The sequence below is a fragment of the Pseudopipra pipra genome, chromosome 24, assembly GCF_036250125.1.
Source record: "Pseudopipra pipra isolate bDixPip1 chromosome 24, bDixPip1.hap1, whole genome shotgun sequence".
NCBI classification, from domain to species: Eukaryota; Metazoa; Chordata; class Aves; order Passeriformes; family Pipridae; genus Pseudopipra; species Pseudopipra pipra.
The window spans coordinates 5,868,256-5,894,237 of NC_087572.1; the positions used below are offsets into that span (position 1 = coordinate 5,868,256).

General features: G+C 50.7%; 1 protein-coding gene across 7 annotated transcripts in view; it reads left to right on the forward strand.

Moving 5' to 3' along the window:
• HIVEP3 (HIVEP zinc finger 3) overlaps positions 1-25,982 on the forward strand; it is a 300,052-nt gene that overhangs the window by 230,668 nt on the left and 43,402 nt on the right. For all 7 annotated transcript variants that reach the window (XM_064635223.1, XM_064635225.1, XM_064635227.1 and 4 more), the window contains 2 exons: positions 378-6,044; positions 9,895-10,040. In XM_064635223.1, the coding sequence (XP_064491293.1) occupies positions 930-6,044; positions 9,895-10,040 (5,261 nt within the window). In that variant the 5' untranslated portion in view covers positions 378-929. The remainder of the gene's footprint in view (positions 1-377; positions 6,045-9,894; positions 10,041-25,982) is intronic.

Genomic DNA, 25,982 nt, shown 5'->3' on the forward strand with positions numbered 1-25,982 from the left:
GGAAGGGAAATATAATTACAACAATTTTAAACCCCTAAATGTTTGCAGGAGATTAGAAGGAATTCGAGTTTGAAATCCTTTTAATACATTTTTCCAAACTGTCTGTGTTTCAAGTTCCTGTCTCTGGTTACTGCACAGAGCCAGGTCATGTGTGCATTAAACTGAGTCCCTGAGGTTTGACTGAGTACAATTTATGTTTAGATTACCATTAAAAGTAATGTCTTGTGAATGGGAGACAATCAGTTAGTTATTCTGAATTATTTTTGTGCAAAATATTTATTGTTATCCTCCATGGAATTAGCAGCATTTAATTACTTAAATACAAAAGCTGAAATAATTTTTTTCTCTGTTTGTTTTTCTTTTGGATGTAATTACAGAAATGTGGGAAATACTTTTCCAAGGCTTTTGAACTCAAAAGTGGAACAGAAGGAAGACACAGGGGGACATACACCATTCAGTGTTATTTTCCTTGCACGGGAAAAAAAAAAGAAAAAGATCCTTATGAGATGAGCACTAAAGTCTCAAGTTTTCAAAGGTTTGCATAACAAACAAGAGACACATTGTGGGTTGCATCTTGACTTTGAAGGCTTGCCACTGTCAACTGAAATAAAATGGCAAGGTTTAAAGCCTTAACCAAGTTCACAAGGAAAATATTTGGACTAAAAGTTTTGGAAAGTTTTCTCTCTTTGAAGTAGTTTGTCATGTGTTACCAATGTGAACTTTATTGACCTTGAAACATTTTTTTTTTTGAATCAAATAGCAACTAGTGACACTTTAGTAAAATCTTAAATCAACAACCATCTCCTGGTGGCTCCAGCTCCGTAGCAAATGCAGGCAAAACAGGGAATCTACAGAGGAGACCTTTATTATTCATAAATGAAGCCTGCCAAAACCTTCCCAAAATAGCATTCAGAGACCCTTTTAAGGTCATGGATCCTGAACAAAGCCAGAAGAGCACAAAAAAGGCTGAGGAAAGTCCAAGACAGAGGCTTCCCAAAGGAGAGGCTTTCCAAGCCAGTATTTCATCCACAACTACGTACCAGGGCAGCTCTGCTCCTTCCCAAGGAACCCCTCTCCGAGATATCATATCGCAGCAGCACTTTTCTGGCCCTCTGCCCGTTCCAAGAGAGGAGTCTCAGGAGAAGACTGGACATCAGAAGCAACCCAAGCCTTCCTCTTTCGAACACCCTCCCCACCTCTCGCAGCTTCAGCAGCACGCACTGTCACCAGCATTTATGTCCCCGGGGAAGCCAGAGCATGTCCTCGAGGGCCCCACGTGGCAGCTAGTTGATCCAGTGAGACCGGGGCCCTCTGGCTCCTTTTCATCCCCCGGGCTCCACTCTCACCACGGCCAGCTCCTGCCTTCCCACTCGCAGATCATTCCCGGAGAGGACATGCCGTCCGTTCAAAAGGTCTACATCCCTCGCCCTTCCCAGGTTTCCTTGAAACAGGCCGAGGAGGTGCACAAGAAGGAAAAGAAACCCCAAAAGCCAGGCAAGTACATCTGCCAGTACTGCAGCAGGCCCTGTGCGAAGCCGAGCGTGCTCCAGAAACACATCAGGTCGCACACGGGCGAGAGGCCCTACCCCTGCATTCCATGTGGCTTCTCTTTCAAGACTAAGAGCAATTTGTACAAACATAGGAAATCTCACGCTCATCGGATAAAAGCTGGGCTGGCCTCAGGGATCGGAGCAGAGATGTATCCATCGAGCCTGGAGATGGAGAGGATCGGCGGGGAGGACTTTGAGGAGCCCACGGAAGGGGAGAGCACGGACTCGGAGGAGGAGACGGGCGCGATGTCGGGGCACTCGGTCGAGCTCTCCCCCAGGCAGAAGCATGGCCTGCTGTCCAGCAGCTTGCTGAGTGCAGGGAGCCAAGGCTCCAGCCACGACCGGTGTTCCTTGTCCCATTCCAGCATGTCCCAGTCCCTGGAGGACAGCAGCCAGTTCGTGGAGCCCTCGTCAGACCACGCCCTGAGCCATAAATCCGAGGACACCCACACGATCAAGCAGAAACTCGCGCTCCGCCTGAGCGAGAGGAAGAAGGTGATCGATGAACAGGCCTTCCTGAGCCCCGGCAGCAAAGGCAGCACCGAGTCAGGATACTTCTCCAGGTCAGAGAGTGCAGAGCAGCAGATCAGCCCCCCGAACACCAACGCCAAATCTTATGCAGAGATTATTTTTGGGAAGTGTGGGAGAATCGGGCAAAGGACGGCGGCGTTGGCTGCCAACACCACCCAGGGGTTTCCACACCTGTCCACGGATGAGAAGCCCAGCATGGTCCCGTTGTCTGTGCCTAGAACACAGGTGATTGAACACATCACTAAGCTAATTACAATTAACGAAGCTGTCGTAGATACCAGTGAAATAGATAGTGTTAAGCCTAGAAGAAGCTCTTTATCTAGACGTAGCAGCATCGAATCTCCAAAGTCTGGTGTATATAGAGAACCGTTCCAGTTCGATATCAAGTCTGGTTCCAGTAGCCAGTTGGATGCTTCCAAAGTGTTGGCATCCCACGGTGAAAAAATTAAGCCCGAACAATCATTGTTGTCACTTCAGCAATCCCACAGTGCCACAGAGACAGTGCCTCTCCTAAGAAGCCACTCAATGCCTTCTGCTGCATGCACTATAAGCTCCCCACACACCTTTAGAGGTAGCTACTCATTTGATGATCACATCATGGAGCCTGAAGTCTTAAGCCGCAGTCAAGCGTTTTCTTCTCACCCTCGAACGCTAAAACGACAACCAGCTATTGAGCTGCCCTTGGGAGTGGAATACGTCTCAGAGGAGGTCGGCTCTGCCAACAAAGAAACTGTTTCCAAACCTCCCGAGGAGCCTGAAACCAAGGAAAGCGATCTTACCAAAAAGTCACGGAAGGGCCCCAAGGTGAAAGGGTTCATGTACGAGTGCAACGTGTGCGGTGCTCGCTACAAGAAAAGGGACAATTATGAAGCCCATAAGAAGTACTACTGCTCAGAACTGCAGCTCTCCAAGCCTCGCTCTTCCGCTTCCCATCCCTCTTCAGAGACTGAGAAAGGCGCTGCAGATCCTGACCCGTGGCCCCAGATGATGCATTACAAGCTGGGGAGCACTTTGGAGCTCACCCCACTCCGCAAAAGGCGGAAGGAGAAGAGTCTTGGTGACGACGAGGAGCCTCCAGCTTTTGAAGTGTCTGACACCCCCTCCTCCAGCGCCGGGCCAGGGGCTCAGTTTGCAAACCCGGCGTCGTCGGATGTCGCTCTGAACCTGACCCGTGAATCCATGAAGTCACCAGCAGATCCGGGTAAATCCGCCCCTTCTGACGTCAGTGCCACCTTCCATCCCAGGAACACCAAACCGGCCTCGAGCGGGGAGGGCAAGGAGAGGAGAACGACCTCCAAGGAGATCTCTGTCATCCAGCACACGAGCTCCTTTGAGAAGTCTGACTCCATCGAGCAGGGGAGCAGCTTGGAAGAAGACAAGCCCTTGTCCCAGTTCCCGTCGCAGCCGACGCCCCAGCACAGCCGCCCGCCCCACTCCCTGCAGCCCCGGCTGGTCCGGCAGCACAACATCCAGGTGCCAGAGATTCTGGTCACAGAAGAGCCTGACAGGCCAGAAACAGAGCCAGAACCTCCTCCAAAAGAGCCAGAGAAAACAGAGGAATTCCAGTGGCCGCAGAGGAGCCAGACCCTCTCCCAGCTCCCTGCAGAGAAACTCCCACCCAAAAAGAAGCGGCTCCGGCTGGCGGAGATGGCTCAGTCCTCCGGGGAGTCCAGCTTCGAGTCCGTGTCTCTCACCCGCAGCCCAAGTCAGGAGAGCAGCGTCTCCCACGGCTCCAGCCACTCCGTGTCCTTCGATCGGGATGATCACAGCAAGCCAGAGCCCAGCAGCCAGCCCTCCGAGTCCCACCCGAAGCCTCCTGGCGTCGGCTCACACATGCTGATGGTCCCGAGCCACCATCACCACTCCAGGGAAATGCGGAGATCTGCCTCTGAGCAGACACCCAACGTGTCCCACCCTTCCCAGATGTCGGAGACACGCAGCAAATCGTTTGACTACGGGAGCTTGTCGTCCACTCCTGCCTCGACCCCCGGCCCCTCGAGCTCCTCGGCTTCCCAGGAGAGGAGGAAATGCTTCCTGGTCCGGCAGGCGTCCCTCACCAGGCACCCAGAGCACGACCCAGACCCGGCTCCCACAGGCTGGACAGAGACAGAAGATCCAGCTCCTTCCTCAAGTAAATCTCCTTCCACCAGTTTGCCCCATCAGCCGAGCTCTTCACCCCCTCTGCCCTCTCACGGGACTTACCCCAGTGAGAAGAGCCAGCCAAAGGACAGCCCTGAGCCCACCTACAGCCCGCCCTACACGGAGGCCCTGCAGGTGTTCCACCACCCCGTCCCACAGCTGACGCTGCACGAGAAGCAGTTCCTGGCCCCGCAGGTCTCCATATTCCCCTACCAGCACCTCCTGCCGCAGCCAGGGCAGTCTGCAGAGCTCTTTGCTGCACACACCATGTCTGACATCCTCTCTGCTCAGTTCTCCATGCCCCAGATCCCTCCCTCCATATTCCAGACCCCACCGCTGCCTCTCCCACAGACGCTCATCCACCCGGGCCCGCTCCACATCGCTCCGCCACTGATGTCTCACCCTGCCGAGGTGTCCTTCAGGCATCCCTCGTTCCTGCCCGTGCACTACCCTGGCTCCTCTCCCATCCCCTCAGCCTTTTTTCTGCCTCTCCAGTCTCAGTTTGCTCTCCACTTGCCAGGTGAAGCTGGTGGACATTTACCACAGCTCAAATCCAGTTTATTCCCGGCAGCAGGAGCCTCCAGCCTGTCCCCGTGCACAGAGTACGACTCCGAGAGCAGGCTGCACCCTCTGACCTGCACTGCCAGCCCCTCGGTGTCCATGACAGTGACCCAGCTGGTGGTTCCCCCGCGCTCGGAGCCGATGGTGTCCCTGGTGGTGCCCGTGCGCATCCAGACGAACATGCCGTCCTACGGCAGCGCCATGTACACCACCCTCTCCCAGATCCTGGTCACCCAGTCCCAGTGCAGCTCCTCCACCATCGTCCTCCCCAAATTCAACGACCGCCCGCCCAAGGGTGCCCTGGTGTGCAGCGCCGACGTCCACGGGCTGGGCTTCGACCTGGCCCAGATGATCACGGAGGAGCAGAGGAGCCTTTTCCAGAGCCCCTACCTGAGGGTGCCCCTGCCCCTGCCCGAGCGCAAGGGGTACATGCCCCTCACCTGCCCCTCCGACAGCGTCCTCGGCCTGGAAGGGGGCCCAGCTACGGTCGGGGGAAGCAAAAGGATGCTCTCCCCAGCCGGCAGCTTGGAGCTGACGATGGAAACACAACAGCAGAAGAGAGTGAAAGAGGAGGAAGTGTCTGAAGCAGAAGAGAAGTTGGAAGTGGTGAAGCCCCCCAGTGCAATAGAGGAAGGGAAAAAGCAGGAGAAATCTCACTTCCTTGCGGAAAGCCAGGACAGGGTCGAGGTTGAAGCACCACCTAGTTTGTCCACAGAGCAGTCAGAGCCAAAGGAAACCCCGAGCAGTTTGCAGCAGGCTGTGTCCCATTCAGGTTCTCCAAGCTTTGAGGCACTGGAAGAGTATGAGCAGCCAGCTGGCAAACAGTTCCTCAGCAAGGCACCTTTGCAACCCGTGAAGAAAGAAGACTCCAAAGAACAGGTGGAGCCATCTCCACCGACCCCCCCGAGCACTGCCCCGCCGTCCGAGGGCACCCAGAGTGCAATGAAGTCTCGAGAAGGTACAGACACGAAGAAGGTACTTCAGTTCCCCAGCCTCCACACAACCACTAATGTCAGTTGGTGCTATTTAAACTACATCAAGCCAAATCACATCCAGCAAGTGGATCGGCGCTCCTCGGTTTATGCCAGCTGGTGCATCAGCCTCTACAACCCCAACCTGCCCGGGATCTCCACCAAGGCAGCCCTGTCCCTCCTGAGGTCCAAGCAGAAGGTGAGCAAGGAGACCTACACCATGGCCACGGCTCCCCGTCCGGAGGCAGGCAGGCTGGTCCCAGCCAGCTCCAGGAAGCCCAAAATGACAGAGGTAATGCAATCTTATCTATTTCTCCTCATCCACACGTGGGGAGAGGGGGATGAGGGACGGGGAATCGCTGTTGTTGGGTTAATAGGGGTTTACTCAGCCCCCTCTGGGGTTGGGAAGCGCTTGTTCTCGGTGAAACTTGTAGAGTGAGGCAGCAAAACCCCACTGTAACCAAAAACCAGAGCAGGCAGGTGAGCTCCAAGGCTCCACATTTCTGTTCTCCAGTTTCTACTTGCCTTGTAATCAAAAGAGCTTGTAGGAATCACCACCTCACCACCAACCACCCCTGCTCAAGCACAAAGGATTACACCTCATTTGCATTTGTCTTGATATTTCAAATAGCTTTACAACTTCTTCTTCTTTTTTTTTTTTTTCGTAAATGCTGTTCTAATTCCCTCCATTTTGCCTGTTCTAAATGAGAAAGGATTACCTTGGGGAAATAGGATTCTGCCTGGTTGTGCATCTGCTCATCTCACATTAATGAACATGGAGAGGCATGCTTAAAAGTATTTAAAAATATTAAAGGGAGATTTGCAAGTGTATTTAGGCCCCCGAAGAAGTGTGAAGGCATGCAGTGACATTTCTAAAAGTGCCTCAGGAGGTCAGACCCAGGGTCTTGTTAAACACCCATGTCCTGGGGCCCATTCCATGCCTGTGACTGTCCACCTGCTTTCCCAGCTCTCCGAGGGTATTTGAGACCTGGTTTAGAGTTTAGAGGAGCAAGGCAAACAGCTCACAGGGGCAGAGCTCCCAATGGCAGTGGCCATGTGGGCAAAGAAGTCTTTAAGACACCTCTGTGAGCTGCCTAATATTCTGTATCTCATTTTAAGGCCAGATTTACCCCTCTGGGTTAATGCTGAACCACACAGATCCCTTTAATCCAGATCATGTTCATGTAGATTAGCCAACAGAATTGCTCTAAAGATTTGGCAATTTGATATTCATCTCAAGTCAATTTATATTGATGGATTATTCATTTTATTTCTGTATCATGAAATGAACTCTGAATATTAAATTTATCATAATCGCTGCTGCAGCTGCTGCTTATAAATATGTCTTAAAATACACAGTAGAGTTGCTTTGATTCAATAAATCTTTATTTCTATTCAGCATTTCCATCATCCTTCTGCAGAAATCCAAAAGGCAGATTTCTGGGGCCACAGGGGCAGATAATTACCTGAGCAGTGCAATAAGCACACCAAGGCTTGATATTTATGCACTATTTTTCAAAGGATTTGATCTGACTGGTGTTGTACCACCCTTGATTTCATTCTCCAGTAGAAGTGCCTGTGCTTCTCCGAGCTTTGCTCTTTGACATGGTGCTAAAGTGCCCACCAAGGGTGTGTTCAGAGACAGGAGACCCTCAGACCCTGAAATGAAAGGTTAAATTCCAGACAGGAAGGTTCAGTCCTTCATCATCAAAATACACATTTCATGCATGCATTTGCTCCAAAGGCTCATAAACCTGTTAAAAAACCCCTCTAATCTGACTGGTGGTGCAAGTCAAGGTTTTCATGGCACAATTTGCAAAAGGAAGAGTTTGTCCTGCCAAATTCACCTGGAGAACGGTGGAGCCTAAACCCAGCCTGGAGCGTGGTTTGCAGGAAGTGTGGTAATTTCAGGGAAGAGAACTTGAATTCATGCCAAGCAGAGGAAGAATTTCTGATCAGTGGGAGTGAAATCCTGAGTTTAGTATTTAAAATACATCTGGCTGGCACAGATTAGGAAGTGGCGTGGTGGGTGATTAACAGGATGTGTGTGGCAGCAGCATCAATCCGAGGCTGAAAGTTCCCTTAACTCTGCTCCAGCTCTTTCCCTTCAATATTTAATTCTTTGTGTAACTCTAAGTTGTCAGTAACACAGCAGAAGATGTCAAAAGGCTCTGATATTTTGTACCATTATGCATGCAGAAGCTCCCAGCAAGCACTAGTCCTGGATGTGCTGTCTACATACTTGACTTGGGTTTTAAATTCCCAGTGGGATTTGCTGAGCAGATAATTCTGGAGGGACTGTGGGCACCAGCTGCATGTAGGGATGGATAAACACACTGTACTGGGCTTGCACACTTTGTAAATTCAATGAGATTGTAAAAGGGGATAGTGGTGACTGTATGATTTTGGCTCTCTGGTGCCTTTCATCTGTCTGTGTTCTGTGCTTTCAAAAGTTGCAATAAATAAACCTCATGCTACATCTAGAAAGTCAATTGTTTTGTATTCCTCAGTAAAACTCCCACCCTGGGAAGGTTGTCACTGGCAGTGTTCTGGCATTGCTCATCTCAGGAGGTTTATTTGGAAGGTGCTCTGCCACTGATTCCCCCCCAGATGTCTCCATGCCCAGGGACAGCAGCTGGAGACCATTCCAGCTGTTCAGTTGTTAAATGGTTCCTGGCTCTGCTCTGTCCTCACTGCCCTTCCTCTAGCAATTGCTGGGCACCTTTAGGGAGCTGGGACAGGACAGGGACCATCCCAGGAGGCATCTAGGGAGGGTGTGTGGGTGTGACTTGTGGATCTGAACCAGCCGGTCCCAAGGGCAAAGAGGCTCAAGTGGAGCTCCTGGAATTGCTGGGCAGGTTTGAAGTGTTTGACCTCAGGGTTGCAAAGCTGCTGTTTTAGTGAGCCCACCCCTCCTCCTGCTGAGCATCCCGTGGTGGTTCCAGCAGCCTGATGGAATTTTGGATGTCTCCATTTGAGCTGTTCACTCTGTGGCTTCCCCTGTAACCACGGGAGACAAAGAGGCTCCTTTTGGGTGATTCATCCCCCTTAAGATGAGGGCTCAGGTGGGGCAGGTGAGTCACCCTTGAGAGCTGCCACTCTTGCCAAGGGTGACCAGCTCTGCTTTAGACTTTCAGGCCAAAATCCCTCTAAAAACTCTGGTAAAAACTCTTTATGTATTATATATAAAGTGAGGATATGGATAATTCAATTGAACATCAAAATGTGGTCTAAAAAGTGACCTGGGGTGAAAGGCAACCTGCTTTCCTCCTTCAGAGCTCTGGAGACCCCTGTTATTTGTCCTGTTGGGCTTTAGAAGGGCAGGATTCCCAACATTTCATGCTCTCCTTGCTTTGTACAAAGCTAAAGAGGCAGCTCTAATGTTTAGGTCCAACTACTACAACAAAGAACATTCAACATGTAAGTGAGTTGTCAGTGCACGACTTAAACCTTGGCCTAAACAAGGCTTAGACACAAAAACCCCCTAAACAAGGTGGCAACTTGAAGAGTGAAAGAGCAGATTTTACCCTGGGAACATGTGGGGAGGTGGAGGATTATTTTCTCCCGTGGGTTTTGTGGCTTTCTCTGTGCTGTGCCCTTGGCAACGGGGTTTCGGTGAGAGGAAATCACCCGAGAGCTCCGACTGTCGAGTGATTTATGTCAAGCCCAGATGGCTGAAGTCCAGCTTTGTGTGAGTGTGTGTGTATGTGGGGGGAAACCCAGGGGTTGAGGTTAAGTGGATGAATTCTGCAGATGCCTTCTCTCCAGACTTTTGCAGATGTAGATGTTGGAGAGAGGATTATCCAAGGACAGAGCAGTGGATTTGGGAACGGAGGTCCATGGCTCCACCACACAGAGTCACCCCAGCCAAGACACTTCTCTTTATCCCTCAGTTTTCCAGTTGGATAATATGGAGCCACCATATGCAGGGAGTGATTTAAAAACCCACAGCAGGTCACAGTAAATAGAACCCAACCAAAATCCAGAGGCATATGTGCTTGTTAGGAATGTGTCCCAATTCCTGCCCTTGGCTGTCAGGAGCAGCACCTGCAGGAGTTGCTGGCTCTTGCTGAGGCTGTTTGGTCTGTCTTAGAGTGATTTTGTATGTAATCATTGATTGTTTTGCTCTTTTGGGGAGATAGGTTCATTTGCCTTCGCTCCTTTCTAATGAAGGTCGAAAAGATATAACTAGAGCTGAGAAGGAAGAGGAGAAAAGAGGAAAAGCAGAAGAAGAGGCTCTTGTGACCAAACGAGGGGAGCCAGTCAGGATCAAGATCTTTGAAGGAGGGTAAGTGTCCCATTTATTTCTCTTTGAGTGTCACAGCTGTGTGGGAGTTACTGGTTACAGTGATGGCAGTGCAGGTGCCTCGTGGAGGTGAGCAGAAGGCCAGAGGTAGTTGGATTTCAGCCACTGTAAAAGCTTGGCCCTCCAGATCCACAGGTACTCCAGACTGCACTAATTCCCTGGTTTTGAGCTGTCTCTAAGTTAGCAATCACCTCCATCTCTTTTCTGAGTGGGTGTTTGAGTGAAGATGGGTGAAGAGCACAAATTCATCTTGTAGCTGTCTCTGATGTGACAGAGGTGTTCTCTGTATCTTAATCTTTCCAGAGCCTTCTGAAAATGATGTTGCTAATGATTGTTCCCATTATAAGGAGGATCTGGGGAGATGTCTGCTGATGCCTGGGTTTTGGGTGGGGAACAAAAGAAGGGTTATATTCATGTGATTTTCATCCCACCCAACCAAAATAGCTCAAACCAGAATGGATGCAAGGTCTTAATTTGATGTATATCTTAAATCTCGGCTCCAGGTAATTCAGAGTCTGCCTCAGGAATTCAGCTCTGGTCTAATGCTACCGTTTATCTTTAAAAAATGCAAAAATCAGGTAATAAGTAGTGTGTTTGTGGGATGCAATTACGGTTCATCCTTCCTGTGTGTTGCAAAGGGGGGCCAAAGAGACGTGAGCAATCTCCAGCAGGATTTATCAGCTCTGCTCTTGCCGTTGGGTGGTCTTGGTTTCTGTGTGTTAGAAAAAGGCTTTAATTAGTCAGTGGTTGTGGTTTGCTGCTGTTACCAGTTGACATTTGCTTTTCTTTTAAAATATTTCATTAGCAGATGATCAAACTGACAAACCTAAAGGGAAAAACATTGCTTTGGGAAAGGAAACCCGAGTGTTTGTCCAGGAGAACTCACCTCTCCCCCAGATGTAGGGCCTGTGTATCTAAACCCAGCTGAGGTTTAGATCCCTCACGGTGAGGGGTGAATGCAAAGAGCCAAAGCAGTGCCAGCCTGTCATGGCTGTGACCTGAAGGGATTTAGGGAGGGGGCCAGGGAACGGCAGGAAAGCCGTGGAATGAGAAATTGGATGTGCTCAGTATGTTGCCATCACCCTCCTGGGGCAGCTGGGACTTGTGGGATGAACTGAGCTGGGTTTTATTGCCTTAAACCCAGGGGAAGCCTCTGTTTCCCTTGACTGGGTTGTCCTGGAGCTGTGGCTGTTCAGGGGGACTCTTGGATTCCTTCCTGGATGTGATTAAAGCAGTTCAGCATTACTGTGACTGAAACCCCCCTGCCCCTCACAGAGATTGTGTGGGGAGGGCTCAGTGCTGTCCCTGACTGTCCCCCCAGACCAGCTGCATCCCCACACCCCTGTGCTCCCACGTCTGCATCCCCCAGCACAGCCCAGAGGATGCAAAGCCACGTTTTCTGAATGGCAGACATGAAATAAAGCAGCTTTTCCAATTTGCTTCCTGCACAGCAGCACCAGGAACTGTGTGAACACCCTGAACCTGTGCTGGGTTTGACTGGAAAGTTCCTGGAGCTGGGATGGGAGACAGGATGTAGTGGCTGCTGAATGCCAAGCACAGGCACTGATGGAACCCCCCAGGTCACAGAGATTCATTTCATGTGTGAATTCTGTAGATACTCCCTGCTGAGGGGCAGGAGGGACGGGCTGCTCTCTCAGGGTGCTCCCTGTGTACCTGGTGCTCTGGGCCTTGTTCCCACAGGGTTTCTCCTGTGGAATTGTTCAGCCTCAGCAGCTGTGTCTGCAGGGATCCTGGGATCCCAGACTGTGCTGAGCTGGAAGGGACCCCCAAGGACCATCCAGTCCAACCCTCAGCCCTGCACAGGCCCAGCCCCAAGAGTCACCCCCTGTGCCCCAGAGGATCAGCCAAACCCTCCTGCAGCTCTGGCAGCCTTGGGGCTGTGCCCACTGCCCTGGGGAGCCTGGGCAGTGCCCAACCAGCCTCTGGGGGAAGAACCTTTGCCTGAGATCCAACCTGAGCCTGCCCTGACACAGCTCCAGCCGTTCCCTGGGTGCTGTCCCTGCTCCCCCAGAGCAGAGCTCAGTCCCTGCCCCTCCTCTGCCCCTGCCCAGGAATTGGAACTGGACTGAGGTTTCCCCTCAGTCTCCTCTGCTCCAGCTGAACACACCAAGGGACTGTCTTCTTGCAGTGAAGGAACAATCCTGCAGAGGAATCCACAGGATGCCTAATGCTTTGTGCAAGCTCCCAAATGGATCAGCCCCCTTTTCTGGCCATCTCTTGAAAATGTTTTACAAGAAATGCACCATTCTCAAGATCTTATTTCACTGCCTTATTTTTTTCCTCATAAAAATTTCCTCCTTGACTCATTTTCCCCCTTGTTTATTGGTTTCACATGCTCTGCTGCTGGCTGGACCCATCCTTCCAGTGGGATGCAGTTGGTTTCAAAGCTTTTGAAGCCACCCCATGCTTTGTTGCCTCAACCAAGGAGGGAGATTATGAAGAAATCCAAGTGTTCCCATAAAAGGTGAACTTGCTGCAGCTCTTTCAGGTCCTTCTTCCCCTCAGTTTTTATTTCTTCAGAGCTCTTGCCTTCCTCTCTGCCATTTTCAACACTTGCTTTTCCCTCTGTGTAGTCTTGTGGCTTCCCCAGTCCCACCACTGCCTTTCCCCCTTTGCAACGTTCCTTACAGCACTTCCAGGACCAGCTCTGCTGCTTCCCCTGCTGCTGTCCAGTCTTCCAGATGGAATTGTATTTCCTGGCTTTCAGGGGAGACCAGAAAAGCCAAATTTCATCCTTTCACCATCCCCACTGCCCATTTTTAAGGAATGAACCGATGAACCTGCCAGAGGCTCTTGGAGCACTGGGGGCAGCTTGGCTTCCCTTCTCTCATCTGAAGATGTCTCCTCCCTGGATGTGGAAGTGGATGGTTCCTTTGCCTATGTTTTCCCACTGGGAAGTGTTTTGGACACAGCAGCTTGCAGGTTCCTTGAGCCTTGCCCCAAGTTCATGCTTGGGTTTGGGACAGGGCTCGGTAAAGCCAGGCTTGGGCTGTGCTGGGCTCAGTTTCTTTCCTCTCCCCTTTCCATGAAGGAAGTTGTTCAGTCCCTGTGGGGCCATCTCAGCATGTGGAGTTTGGCCAGTGGGGCTGTCAGGAGGACCTGGGTGGTGGAGAAGTCCAGCTCCCCTTGAGTTACCAGGCAGTTCAGAACCTGCCTCCCTTGGCCTCCTGAGATGAAGAGAAAACCCTTTGTAGTGTCTCTGGTTCCTTGGGGACCTCAGAAGGGACATGTGTGGTTCTGCCTTTACTTCTCCACACTTACTGGAGTTGGGATCCACTGAGTTTTCTGTTGGACTCCTTTTTAAAGAACAAATTCCTCTTAGAGAGCAAAGTCTGGACATCACTCCACACATAATTTCAGGAGTGGCTTTTTCCTTGCAGTCATGACATTTTGTGAGAGAGAGTGTGTCTCCACTGCAAGCAGCATGACCTCTGTCCCATGGGCACAGCCCAGCACTTGACTGAGGGAGATTGGAGTCATGTAACACCCTCCAGACAGGCTGGACACTGCACAGGCTCCTCAGGTTGTGTTTGGGAGAACCATAAGCAGCCAGGTCAATGTGTGTGCTCCTGAAGGAGCCAATCAAAACAGCCACTGGCCTTGTCCTGAGGGATATTGTGGTGGTTTTGAGCAGTGAAAATGATCTTTGAAGGTCAAGCTGGGCAGCTCTGCTTCAGGAGAAGTGCTGGGGTTCCTTGGTGCCTCAGTGTCACTTTCTCCAACTCGCTCTGGTGCTCTGGAGACACCAGGCCCCTTCTGAAATCTGACAGCATGAAACCAGAGATTGGTATCGACCTGAGCTGCCAGTGAGGGCTGGGATGGTGTCATGGTCCTGCCAGGGGAATGGGGCCTGTTTGCTGTGCACTGCCATTACCACGGGGAAATCTGAGAGCTCTGGGGTGGGCTCAGTCAATAGATGTTCTGTTATTTCATAGCCCAAGTCCCTGTGCTTTCATGGGGCCCAGCAGTTGGGTTGTTGCTCTGGTTGATTACAACCAGTAGGGAAAGCAGGACCAAGATGTGGAAGGTTAAAGACCTCTAACCTGAACTGACACCCCCAAACCAGTGAAACTGTGTCAAAAGCAAAGCTCTCTTCGGAAAACTGGTCCCTTTTTTTTTTAAACCTACTTTAGGGAAAAACACTTATGGCTGTAACCTTATGAGTGCAGACATGAGTATCCTTAAAAACACCTCCCCTTCACACCATGCCATGTACAAATCCACACAGAGCAAGGGGAATTTTTAACCTCAGGAGAGATGTTTGTAGTGCTGTTGTGACCCAGAGGCTGCTGCAGTTGTTGGTTTGGTCTGACTCTTGGAGGAATCCAATCCCTTCCCTCTTTGTCCTCACCAACAGAGAGTTGTAGGTTCCCCAGCCATGGGATCTTCTGACCTGGGATTTCAGGACAAAGCCCCTTCTGCCCAGTGCCATTCCAGTGCCTGGGGGGTGCAGGAGCTTTGACCATGGCATTCCCTGGGGAGCCCCAGGGCTGGAGGTGGATGCTGCCACGTGGCTTTTCCCTTTGTCTCCCTGCCTGTGGGGTTTTAGGCAGGACAGAGCCTCTCAGCCTGTCCAGCAAGAGGTTTTTCCCTGCTCCAAGGGAAATGGAGAAGCCTTGGGGCTGTTTTATGGGATTTGAGCATGACTGGTAATTAGGGGATGTGAAAGCCTCCCTCCCCCAGCTCCTCTCCCAGCTCCCACCCCGAGGACTCCCTGGGATCTGTGGTTGGATCTCTGGGGTGATCTCACTCCATGTCTATGACCAGAGCAGCTCCCACTGACCAAGCTCGTGGAAAATCCCTGGCACAGCCCTGGAAAGGTCTTATTACCCCAGAGAAACCTCTCTGTTAAACAAGCAGAAGTTTCTCAGTGTAACTGCAAACCCCTGTGCTGGAGCTGCTCTCTGAGGGGATTTCCTTTGCTGCTCAGGGAGTTCTGAGAATTCTCCATGTTTATTTTGACAGGAGTCAGTTATTCCAAAGTTAATCCCAAAGACACTGATTTGAGCACACATGGTGCCAGGGAGGGAGGAATCTGAGCAAAGCTCTGTCTGCAGCACATCCAGCTGCACCAGGGACAGCAAAGGGCTGCTGCTCCTTCATTTAACACAGAATCCCAGAATATCCTGAACCGAAAGGATCATTGAGTCCAACTCCTGGACAGGACAAGCCCAGAATTTTCCTGCAAACCTGCTTGAGACCTGGCAGTGAAGTCCCTTCACAGCCCAGGGCAGTGCCTCCAGTGGGAGCACATCCCTGTGGAGCAGGACTGGGGTTAAACAGGAATCCCAGAATCCCAGACTGGTTTGGCTTGGAAGGGGCATTAAATCCCATCTTGTTCACCCCCTGCCATGGGCAGGGACACCTTCCACTAGCCCAGGTTGCTCCAACCTGGCCTTGGACACTCCCAGGGATCCAGGGGCAGCCACAGCTTCTCTGGGCAACCTGTGCCAGGGCCTCCCCACCCTCACAGCCAACAATTCCTTCCCAATATCCCATCTATCCCTGCCCTCTGGCAGTGGGAAGCCATTCCCTGTGTCCTGTCCCTCCATCCCTTGTCCCCAGTCCCTCTCCAGCTCTCCTGGAGCCCCTTTAGGCCCTGCCAGGGGCTCTCAGCTCTCCCTGGAGCCTTCTCTTCTCCAGGGGAACCCCCCCAGCCTGTCACATTTGACTCCACTCCTGGATATAAGCAAAGAATTCCTGGAATTTGCATTTTGCAGTGAAAGGGGTTTTCCTGGGACTGTTTGCTTTGCATGGCAGGGAGAAATTGGAGAAACTGGTGTCCAAACTTTCCCCTTGGGGCTGGTGGTGCCTGACTGACCACTTTGTGTTAACTTGAACATTTTTAGGGGTTGTGTTGCTGAATTTTCCCTGCCTTTGGAAGTGCTGAACAGACATTGCTGGGCTCCAGTTGAGCAGCCCTGGGGCTGCACAGCCCTTCTGAAAATCACAGAATCATGGAATCACAGGATGGTTTCCTTGGAAGGGACCTTAAAGACCATCTCACTCCAACCCTCCACCATGGGCGGGGCTGCCTCCCATTAGATCACTCACTAAATCCAGTCCTGCAGGTGACAATTTGCTCTCTGAAACATGATTTTAAAGTCTCAAGCGTCAGCTTATGTTTATCCTACTTTTTCAATTGCAAAGTGGGTGGGTTTTATAGGTGGAACCTTTTGTTTGTTTTATAGATAGGACTTTACAAGCAATGGAGAGCAGGAGAGCTTTGAGTCCACCAGGGACAGCCCCATTTCCCAGGCAGATCCAAACAAGATCAACCAGCTTGGGAAAAGGGAAGAGCATCACCTGAATTTGGTAATGCTCATGTGGAAAAAGATGTGTTTTAGCAGATGCTGCAGCTCTGCAGGAATCCCCAGCAGAGCAGCCAGTCCCCATCTCCCTCTGAGACGTTGGGGTGGATTTTCCAGGAGGTTTGGGTGCAGCCTGGAGGGTTGGGATCCTCCTGCTCATCAGGATCCTCCTTTGCACAGTTCCATGTTTGATTTCTCATGTCCATTAAAAGAACACAAGGTCTCTCTCAGAGACAGACATTTACACACCTCTTTCTTTTCATAGCACAAGAAAAACGCTTAAAAAGCTTTAAAAGCTCATCCAAAGGAGACAAGACAGAGGGTGGCAATTTAAGGAAGGACAGATTTGTAAATTTTACCAGTGCTGACAAGATAAAAGGAGGAATTGTTTGAAGAGGCAGGTTTGCAGTGAGAAAAGCTGCTTGAAAAATGCATTTTGGAATAACAGGAGAGAAGAATGGCAACTAGAGAAAAATATTTTCAATATGAAAAGAATATAGGCTTTTTGCTGTGAAAAGCATTGTACTCGTTCCTTGAAATGTGCTTAAAAGCCAAGAGGGAGAAAAAGCTTCAATTCAACTTGAAGCAAATGTTTTTTCCTCCCCATAGTGTCTTCACGAAAATTTGGATTTTTCTTGTTAATTTGTCATTTAATTTAAAAAAAAATGTTTTTCCCTGGTATCTCAGGGAGTAGCAAAACGGAAAAATCAATTTTTTCCAGTGGTTTGTTCAGGAAATGTTTTCTTGGCTTAGGAGCTGCAAGGAGAGAACAGGAAACAGAGCTTGGGAGAGGAGGAAAGTGAGAAGTTTGTGGGCAGTCAGTGCAGGGAGCAACAGAGCAAAGTGTAACTTGCTGGACTCCAACTTTGCACACTTCAGTGGGTTCAAATCACTGCTGGGATGTGTTACTGTGGGGTCACAGAGGGGTTTGGGCTGGAAGGGAATGGAAAGATCTCCTTCTACCCCCTGCCATGGGCAGGGACACCTTCCAGCAGCCCAGGATGCTCCAGCCTGGCCCTGAACAAGGTCAGATAAGGGCTGGTGTGTCTGGGGATGTTGACCTGAAGGGTTCCCTTCAGAGGGAAGCTGTGGGGTGGCTCTGTCCCAGCTCCAGTTCCCAGACCTGCCCCTCACAGCTGGTGCTCCTACCAGGAGCTCTTGTCTGAGTGATCTTGGATAATGTAGAAATAACATCAGGTTATTCCCTTTAAACCAGGTCACTGTTTCTGCTGGGAGCAGCTCCTGGTTGTACAACCACGACTGAAGCTTCGTGCAGGATTCCAAATGTTGTAACCATGGAATCACAGCCTGGTTTGGGTTGGAAGGGACCTTAAAGATCATCTCATTCCACCCCCTGCCATGGGCAGGGAATGTTGTCCCTTTGGGCTTGAAGCATTGATATTTTCCTTGCCTTTGTGACCATATGTGCAGCCTGGGAGTTCTGAGCATCCCTGCAGGGTCTGTGCAGTGCAGCTCAGCACCAGCACATTCCACCTGCCTCCTTCGGCTTCCCCTTATGGATGGGGGTGAAAAATCCCATTAAATCCTGCATGTTTGAGTCAGTGAGCACTGCCCCACTCCCAGCTCTCCTCTCTCATCCCTTCCCCAGGATGAAAACACCCTTGCAAGGCGAGGCCCCCTGTGCTCCTCGTGCTTTGGGGGCAGGGATGGGTGGCCAGGCTTGGCTCTGAAAGGCAGGATGTCCCCATGTGCCTCAGAGCTTTCCTTCCCCACCAGCTGTGCTTGTGCTGAGCAGTTCCTGAACAGGCTGTTCCTTGGCCTCCTGAGCAGATCCTGGAGACAGCAAGTGCTGCTTGGACTTGGGGATGGTGGGTTTGTGACTCACCAGGACTCTTGGATAAGTCATTCTCCAGTCAACACTTTGATTTCCTTGTTTCTGAAGGGACACACAAACTCAGCTCCTCCCGAGCTTGATTATTTTATGCCTTTAAAATGTCTTAATATTCCTCAGTGGGAATTGTTGGCGTTTCCTGTGTTGTCTCGTCGCTTCACTTGACAAATTGGGTTCATTCTGCAACTTATTTCTGCTTTCCCAGGAAACCTGACAAACTCAGAAGGATTTAGTCCAGGCTGTTGCCTGGTTTTCTTTGGTATTTTTCCTCAATTATTCCTGCCAGTGCATCCAGGCCTCCCTGCCATGTCCTGCTGGCACAGCTCCTGAGCTTGGTGCTAATTTCCCACAGCCAATTATTAAAAAATGTTATCTCCAGTTTCCTGCCTGACCCTGTGTGGGATGATCAGCTTTCTGCAGGGATTTCCTTCCTCCCATGCACAGAACCACTCCAGGGGCTTTTCCTGGGGGACATGGTTATGGTGGAGCAGAGGCTGAGTGGGATTCACTTCTCCACATTAGCCATGTCCCTCCTGAGTGGGATTCACTTCTCCACATTAGCCATGTCCCTCCTGAGTGGGATTCACTTCTCCACATTATCCATGTCCCTCCTGAGTGGGATTCACTTCTCCACATTATCCACGTCCCTGCTCCCTCCAGTAACTGTGTTTGACCTCTGTTTCCTGCTTATTTGAGCTCTTTCAAAAAATATTATATTTTGTACCTCTTTAACTATTTACCATTTTCTAAATATTACTTTTTTTATATACATCTTCTTTTTCTGTATTGATAAATATCAGGTGTGAAGAGATGTGGAAGGAAAAGGATGAAGCCCATATTTGGTCCCTGGGGGGAGGATGATGCTTTTCCTGAGCCCAGCATTCCCAATGGTTTTCCCAGCCCCTTCTTCCCCTCACCATGACTTTTATCTTCTCTGTGTGACACAAAGACAAGAATTCCTGTTTGGTTTCAGTTCAAATCAAGACTTAACAAATGGAATCAAGGAAGAAAATGCCTTTGCTGCCTCGCCCAGGTGCCTGGGGTACCTGGCCAGGACTCACCTGCCTTTCTGTGTCTTATTTGGGGAATGAAGGGTGTTCCAGCTGCCAGGCTGGTCACCTCCCATTGGAGCACTCAGTGAATTTAAAATCTACTAATCACTGCATTTTTTTCAAGCAATTCCTTTGCTTTTAACATCTTGTAAATCCAAGGATCAGTCCAGATAAAGAAAAGGAGCTCCTGCTCTGACCTGGACACACAAGTGGGTTCCTGGGGTAGGACAGAGCAGGGTTTTCCTTTCTTCTTCAGTGGAAAGATGAATTCAGGTCACTGTGAGCAAAGAGGCAGAAAGGGAGCCCTGCCTTGCTTGGGGAATCTCTTCCATGCCAGAAACTCGTGGCCCTGGAGAGCACCCAAGTCATCCCTTTGCAGGAATGGGAGCACAGGGGGATGGCAGCAGTGGGGGTTCCATCTCCAGACCTCCTGTGTCTCCTTGGGGCTGGTCCCACCATCCCTCAGGTCTGATGTGCTGCCTCTTTCCTGGCCCCTTGTGTGACTCCATCTCATTCCTGGGACTGGGGTTTGCTCAGGAAAGTCCCTGTGCTAAACTCTGGGGTCTTTCTCCATAGTGAGGCCAAATTTATGGGGTCTGAGAGGAGGAGAAGGTGACCCTGGGGATGATGACCCTGCCACCCCAGGTGAGGAGAGGCTGAGGGTGTAACTTCTGTGCTGACAAGCTTTTTATACCAGGGAGTTATAAAGCAAAATGGACAGAGAACATTTGGGCCAGAAGTGCCAGTGGGTGCTAAAGGTGCAGGGCTGGGGGCAGGGCAGAGCTGGGCATGAGAGAGGGGACAAAACAGGCCATTTAAGAGCAGACACAGGGACAGACAGCATTTCACAGTGCCCTGATCACACAGGGAGGGGGAAGCCAGTGGAAAGGAAGAGATTTGATCAGACAGACAATTTTGGCAGCTGAACAGGGGTGGAGGGAGGTGGCAATTGGTTGGAAGGTAAGAGGTGGCAATTAGCCAAGCAGGAGAGGGGCAGGCTGGAAGATCTGAGCTCTCACAACAAAGAGGGAGGTTGTGAGGTGAGACAGGAATGGTACAAGCTGCTCCAGCAGAGAAGTGAAGAGCCTGAGGGTCAGAGCTGCTGCAGGACAGGGAAATGTCCCACTTCCAGGAACCAGGGACCAGCTTCATGGCACTCCTGGGGTTTGTCTTTCCAGGGGTGTCTCTGCCCTCAGTGTCCTCAGAGTAAACAATATTATTCCGATTTATTAAAAGGCATTTGGACACTTTCCCTTGTCAGGGGTTTGAAATTGGTAATGTAGAAGGATTTGTGTGGAATTCTGCAGTGGGTCCGTGGTCACCTCATCCCAGATTCCCAGGAATGACACAATGTCTTATTCTGAGGCTCTGGGTGACATGGGCCAAATGTCTGGAATAATAAGCTCTCCTTGTTACCAGATTATTCATGGCCTATTCACGTGGCAAACATCCAGAGTATGGGGTTTTCACTTCATTGATTCAGCGACACGATCCCGGCAATTAATTCATTGGAAAATTGGAGAAGGCAAACATTTTTATCAGATTTACTCAGGATTAGCCAGTTCTCAACATCTGCAGATGCAGGCAGCCTGTCCTGTAGAGAACTGTAATTTATAGGAGGCCTTTAACAGATTCCAAGTGCTGTGCAATCAATTAGAAACCTGAGGTTCAAACAGACAGCCCCAGACCTGTCTGCCTGTTCCTCAGTCCTTGCTCCACGGGCAAATGGCAGGAAGAGGACTCTGGGAATATAATACTTTTTGGGACTTCCTTTTCTGTCACTTCCTAATGATGAAAACACTACTTTGAGGAGACAGGTCTCATCTCAAGGCAGATGTTAATTTGATTCCTGTTTGGTATTTTTTGGTTTGGTGGTTTGGTTTTTTTTCTCATGTTCCCAAATGTGGATTTTCAATTCTCTTTAGTATCACCCACCAGAGAATCCCAGTGATGACAGATGGGATGCGAAATTCTTGGGAACATTATGAAAGATGGAAATGATAAAGCTCTGCGAGTAAAGTGTCTAAACCATGTTTTCAAAAAAGGACATGAATTTAGGAGTGTACATCCTGTGAAATCCATTCCACTGCCTGGGTGCTCACCCAGGGGGGGACTGGGAACTGGGACTGGGAACAAAGCAATTCCCAGTCCCAGTTTGGATTATAAATTTTCCTTCTGGGAAAGCTTTCCTTTTTTTGCGTGTTTGGAAGTGAGCACACGAGTCACACTGCCGGGGAGGTGCTGGGAAGGACTGAGTAAAGCGAGTTACAAACCTGAGCAGTGGGACTGTGAGCACCAGCTCCTACATTTGAGAGAGGTTTTCCAGTTCTTCCCAGTTTGTTGCTGAAGGAGAGCGGGTTGTGCTCCATCCTGCCATAGCCCAGGATGTAACTGGATCTCTGCTGGTTGGGAATGTCATCCTTCCCAAGCCAGGGAGGAGCAGTGCTGGGGAGGGAAGGTGAGGTCATTCCTCCCCGTGGGACACTGGGGAGAGGTTGGAGAGGCTGTGGGACGTGGCAGGAGCAGATGGGAAGAAAACCAGTGGGACCAGAGAGAGCTGGGCTGAGGCTGCTGCTGCTCAGAAACCCAGGGAGCTGCTGGAGGCAAAGATCCAACTGCAAGGACGTGGTGGGCAGGGCTCCATAGAAACTTGATTTTTTTAATATCCCATCTTCCCAAGTTGCTTTTCACTGTTCAAAGGCCACTCTTCCTTTTCAGTTGTAGTCATTGTTGGAGGAGTTGCTCCCCAGGGATGTGTTGCAGGCAGATTCATCTCCAACCTGTGGCCAATCTCAGCCCTGTGACCTCTGGCTCCCGGAGTGCTCCAAGGCAGCTGCCAGCCCAGCTCATTTTCTCCAGGCTGGAGGAGTCAGGAAAAGCTGGGATTACTCACTGCAAGTGTTTAAAGCCATTTCCTTGTCCTGGAGGACCTGCTGCTGCTCAGGCAGTTACACAGAATCAGCTGAATGGTTTCTTTAGTGAAAGAAACCATGTGAGAGATTCATGAGTATGTGTTGAAAAATATTAACTCAGCCCAACTCTAACTGCAGGTTTCTTGCTCTGCAGAACCTCAGACAAAGGAGAATGTGCCCTAATAAGATATTTTTTCTGGTCATCTTTGCTGCTCTTACTGATGTAGAGATAAGACTGAAGAATTACAAGATTTTTAAGATGGAAGAGGGGGAGATCACGGGGTCTTGCCAAACTCTTCTGGTGGTGCTCACCTGGTTTCTTGGAAATTCCTGTGTTTCTGAGTGTCTGTGTGCTCGTCTCAACTTTATTCCCAACTTGGCCTGTTTGACATAAGGGAATAATCACATGTAGCCAAGTTTTTATAAACCTTTCTGTTTGTTGGGTGCTTTCGCTTCTTGCAGACCCCAGACATGGCTGGTTTGTGGAGCTCTGGGCTGGGTTTGAGGGCTCTGGGCTGAGTTTGTGGACCCCAGACAGGGGTTCGTGGAGCTCTGGGCTGGGTTTTTGGAGCTCTGGGCTGGGTTTGAGGGCTCTGGGCTGAGTTTGCAGAGCTCTGGGCTGGGTTTGAGGGCTCTGGGCTGGGTTTGTGGAGCTCTGGGTTGGGTTTGTGGAGCTCTGGGCTGGGTTTGTGGAGCTCTGGGCTGGGTTTGTGGGCTCTGGGCTGGGTTTGTGGAGCTCTGGGCTGGGTTTGTGGAGCTCTGGGCTGGGTTTGTGGACCCCAGACAGGGGTTTGTGGAGCTCTGGGCTGGGTTTTTGGACCCTAGACAGGGGTTTGTGGAGCTCTGGGCTGGGTTTGTGGAGCTCTGGGCTGGGTTTGTGGAGCTCTGGGCTGGGTTTGTGGAGCTCTGGGCTGGGTTTGTGGAGCTCTGGGCTGGGTTTGTGGGCTCTGGGCTGGGTTTGTGGAGCTCTAGGCTGGGTTTGAGAGCTCTGGATTGGGTTTATGGAGCTCTGGGCTGGGTTTGTGGGCTCTGGGCTGGGTTTGCAGCACAGTAGCGGCGCTTTCAAAGAGCAAATATTTCTCCCAGATGTTTCAGCTCAGCACTAAACCCGTGGTTTTCAACGTTTGTGAATGTCTTGCCATTCTTATTTAAACAAACTGTTTGATGGCAGAATTATGGGGGTTTTGAGGTTGCAAGAACCTGAGCACTTGCACTGCTCTTCTGGCTGGTTCAAGCCCAAAGAGCCCTTCCAAGAGTGGAGTCATCAGCAAAACTTTGCTCTGAGGGGAGTCAGCAAACTGGTTTGGGTAAAATAAGAAAGTTCTCAGATGGGAGCTGAGCAAAGACCTTCAAAAATCCAAAATCCATCCCCTCTGCTTGGCAGGAGAGCTGCTGTGGGCTGAGAGACCGGGAGGCTCTCAGGGAACTGGAGTTGGTCACTGGGGAGGTCCCTGCTCAGGTGCCATGGGGTGAAGTGCTGCTGGAGAAATGCAGCAGAGAAAAGGGAGCCCTGGGGACTTTAGGCTGAAGGTTGAGCAGGTTTTTCACCAGAGTTCAGTAGAGCCAAGTAATGTGTATTTTGGTGTGTGGTTATTCAGGCTTTCCAATGAAGGGGAAATGTTGTTTTGTGCAGGGCTCTGTTACTGCCTTGGCTTGTGGATGTTTTCCTTCTTTCCTAAAATGTTGAGAACCACAGTGAGGTGTGTGAGAATGCAGGGTCACAGCACAAATAAAGGATAATTAGTCCATTGACCCAGGCTGGGAACAGCTTTGAGTTGTAGAGCTGCCACATGCTGGTGTTGCTGCAAAGTATCCTTAAGAACAAAAATTTATTATGAATTCAGCTCTTCCTGGGATGATCTAAATTTGTTGAGCTCAAAGCTGAGCCCATCCTCAGAGCACCCATCCTCAGAGCACCTTCTGAGGTGCTGAGCAATGGGCACAGCTCGTTGCACTCATTAGGAACTGAGGGTGTTTGTGCCTGTGCAAATCACACCTCTGGGGGGTGTCACTGTGTGAGTTTTATGAGGTTTATAGGAGCCCTCACAGTATCCAAGAAAGAAAACTGTGACCCTCCTGCATGGCTGCACCCTTAACACTGCTGGTAAATTCAGAAAGTGCTAAGACATTGTAAAGGGCACTTGGAGGTGGCACAGCCTGTGAAAACAGGAGAGCTCTGGGAGCCAGAGATACCCTGGGAGCTGCTGTGAATGTTGGCAACCTCCAGCCTGGCTTTCCCAGCACAGGAGTCACGGGAATTCCTGACCCTGCTCTGCTGTGCTCTGCTTGCAGCACAGCTCCCCAGGCACAAAACACACTTGGGTCTCTCTGCTGAACCTCTGGGAGGTTTTATTTCTTTCAGTGAGGAGCATCAGGCTAAAATAGCTGCTAACTCTGCCCCCCTCCTTCAGAAGAGGCCTTTGTGGGCTCCCACTCCTGCCAGGAACGCTGGGGAGCAGAGGACGTGTCAGCAGGAACAGCAGCCAGTTATTGCTGCACACACAGTCCCTGTGGCCTCCCTGCCTTCCCCTCAGAGGGCTGAGTCACGGCAGCAGAGCCTCCAGCAGCCCAGGTCACCTCTGGAGCAGCGGGTTCGTGACCTGGGCCCGGGGTCGGGCGGCTCCAGGCTCCTGCTGGGATGGTCCCACCGAGGGAACCCCCGGCTGGATGGAGATCCCCCGAGCCTGGGGGGGTTGGCAGCCTCCTGCCACACCGTGTTTACCTGAGCTGAGTGGGTTGGAGGAGGAGCCACCTTGGATCCTTGCCTCAACTCCAGGGGCAGCACGTCCTCCAGCAGAGCCTCAGCTGAGGCAAAGCCACACATGGCATGTGGAGACTTGATATGTGTGTCCCTCCCTGGCTTGGGAGAAGTGCTGCAATCGTAGGATAACCAAAGATGGCTGGGTTTGTAACCTTCTGGAGATAAAAATGGATATATTTGAGTTTCAGCAAAATTGAGCAGGATATACTGGTACCTTTGACATATGCAAAGTATACTCAGAAAGTGTTCTGGGCAGGCAGTTAGGGGATGGTTCAGTCTTTTTTCTCTGAGGTGTTAGTGCAAAAAGGGCTTTCCTGAAATCCCTGGAGAATGGTCTTTACTCCCCTGGGTACAAAATCATAGAATCATTCAGGTTGGAAAAGCCCTCTCAAATCATCCAGTCCAACCATTCAACCATCACTTCCACCACTCCTCTGGCTGATTCAGTCCCCTCACAAGACCCAAGAGCACTTCCAAGCCTGGGGTTACCTGTGAAAGCATTGGTCAGCAAGCCAAGGCCACCATTAATCCATGTCCCCAAGTGCCACATCAGCATGGTTCTTAAATCCCTCCAGCAGTGGGCACTCCACCACTGCCCTGGGCAGCTGTGCCAGGGCAGGACAACTTTCTCCATGAAGAAATTGTTCCTCATATCCAATCTGGACCTTCCTTGGCACAAATTGAGGCCATTTCCCCTTCTCCTGTTTCTTGTTACTCTGAGTAGGTTTGGTCTTCTGTGCAAACCATGTGCTTTTGAACTTGTCTCCACTGCCAGTGGCAGCTCATCTTAAAAGAGCACCCAGAGATCTCCCCCACGTTCCTTGGGGCTTATTGTGGCTCCCACCACTCCATCCTGCCCCAGAAAAGGAAGCTGATGGGAGCAGCCAGGCTGCAGGGCAGAGACAGTGATCCATTGGAGTTCAGCTGTGATCTCCAGCCCCTTCCTTGTGAGCCACGAGAAAACTGTCCCAGTGGGACAGCTTCCAGCCAGTCCTGCTTTGGGATGAACATATGG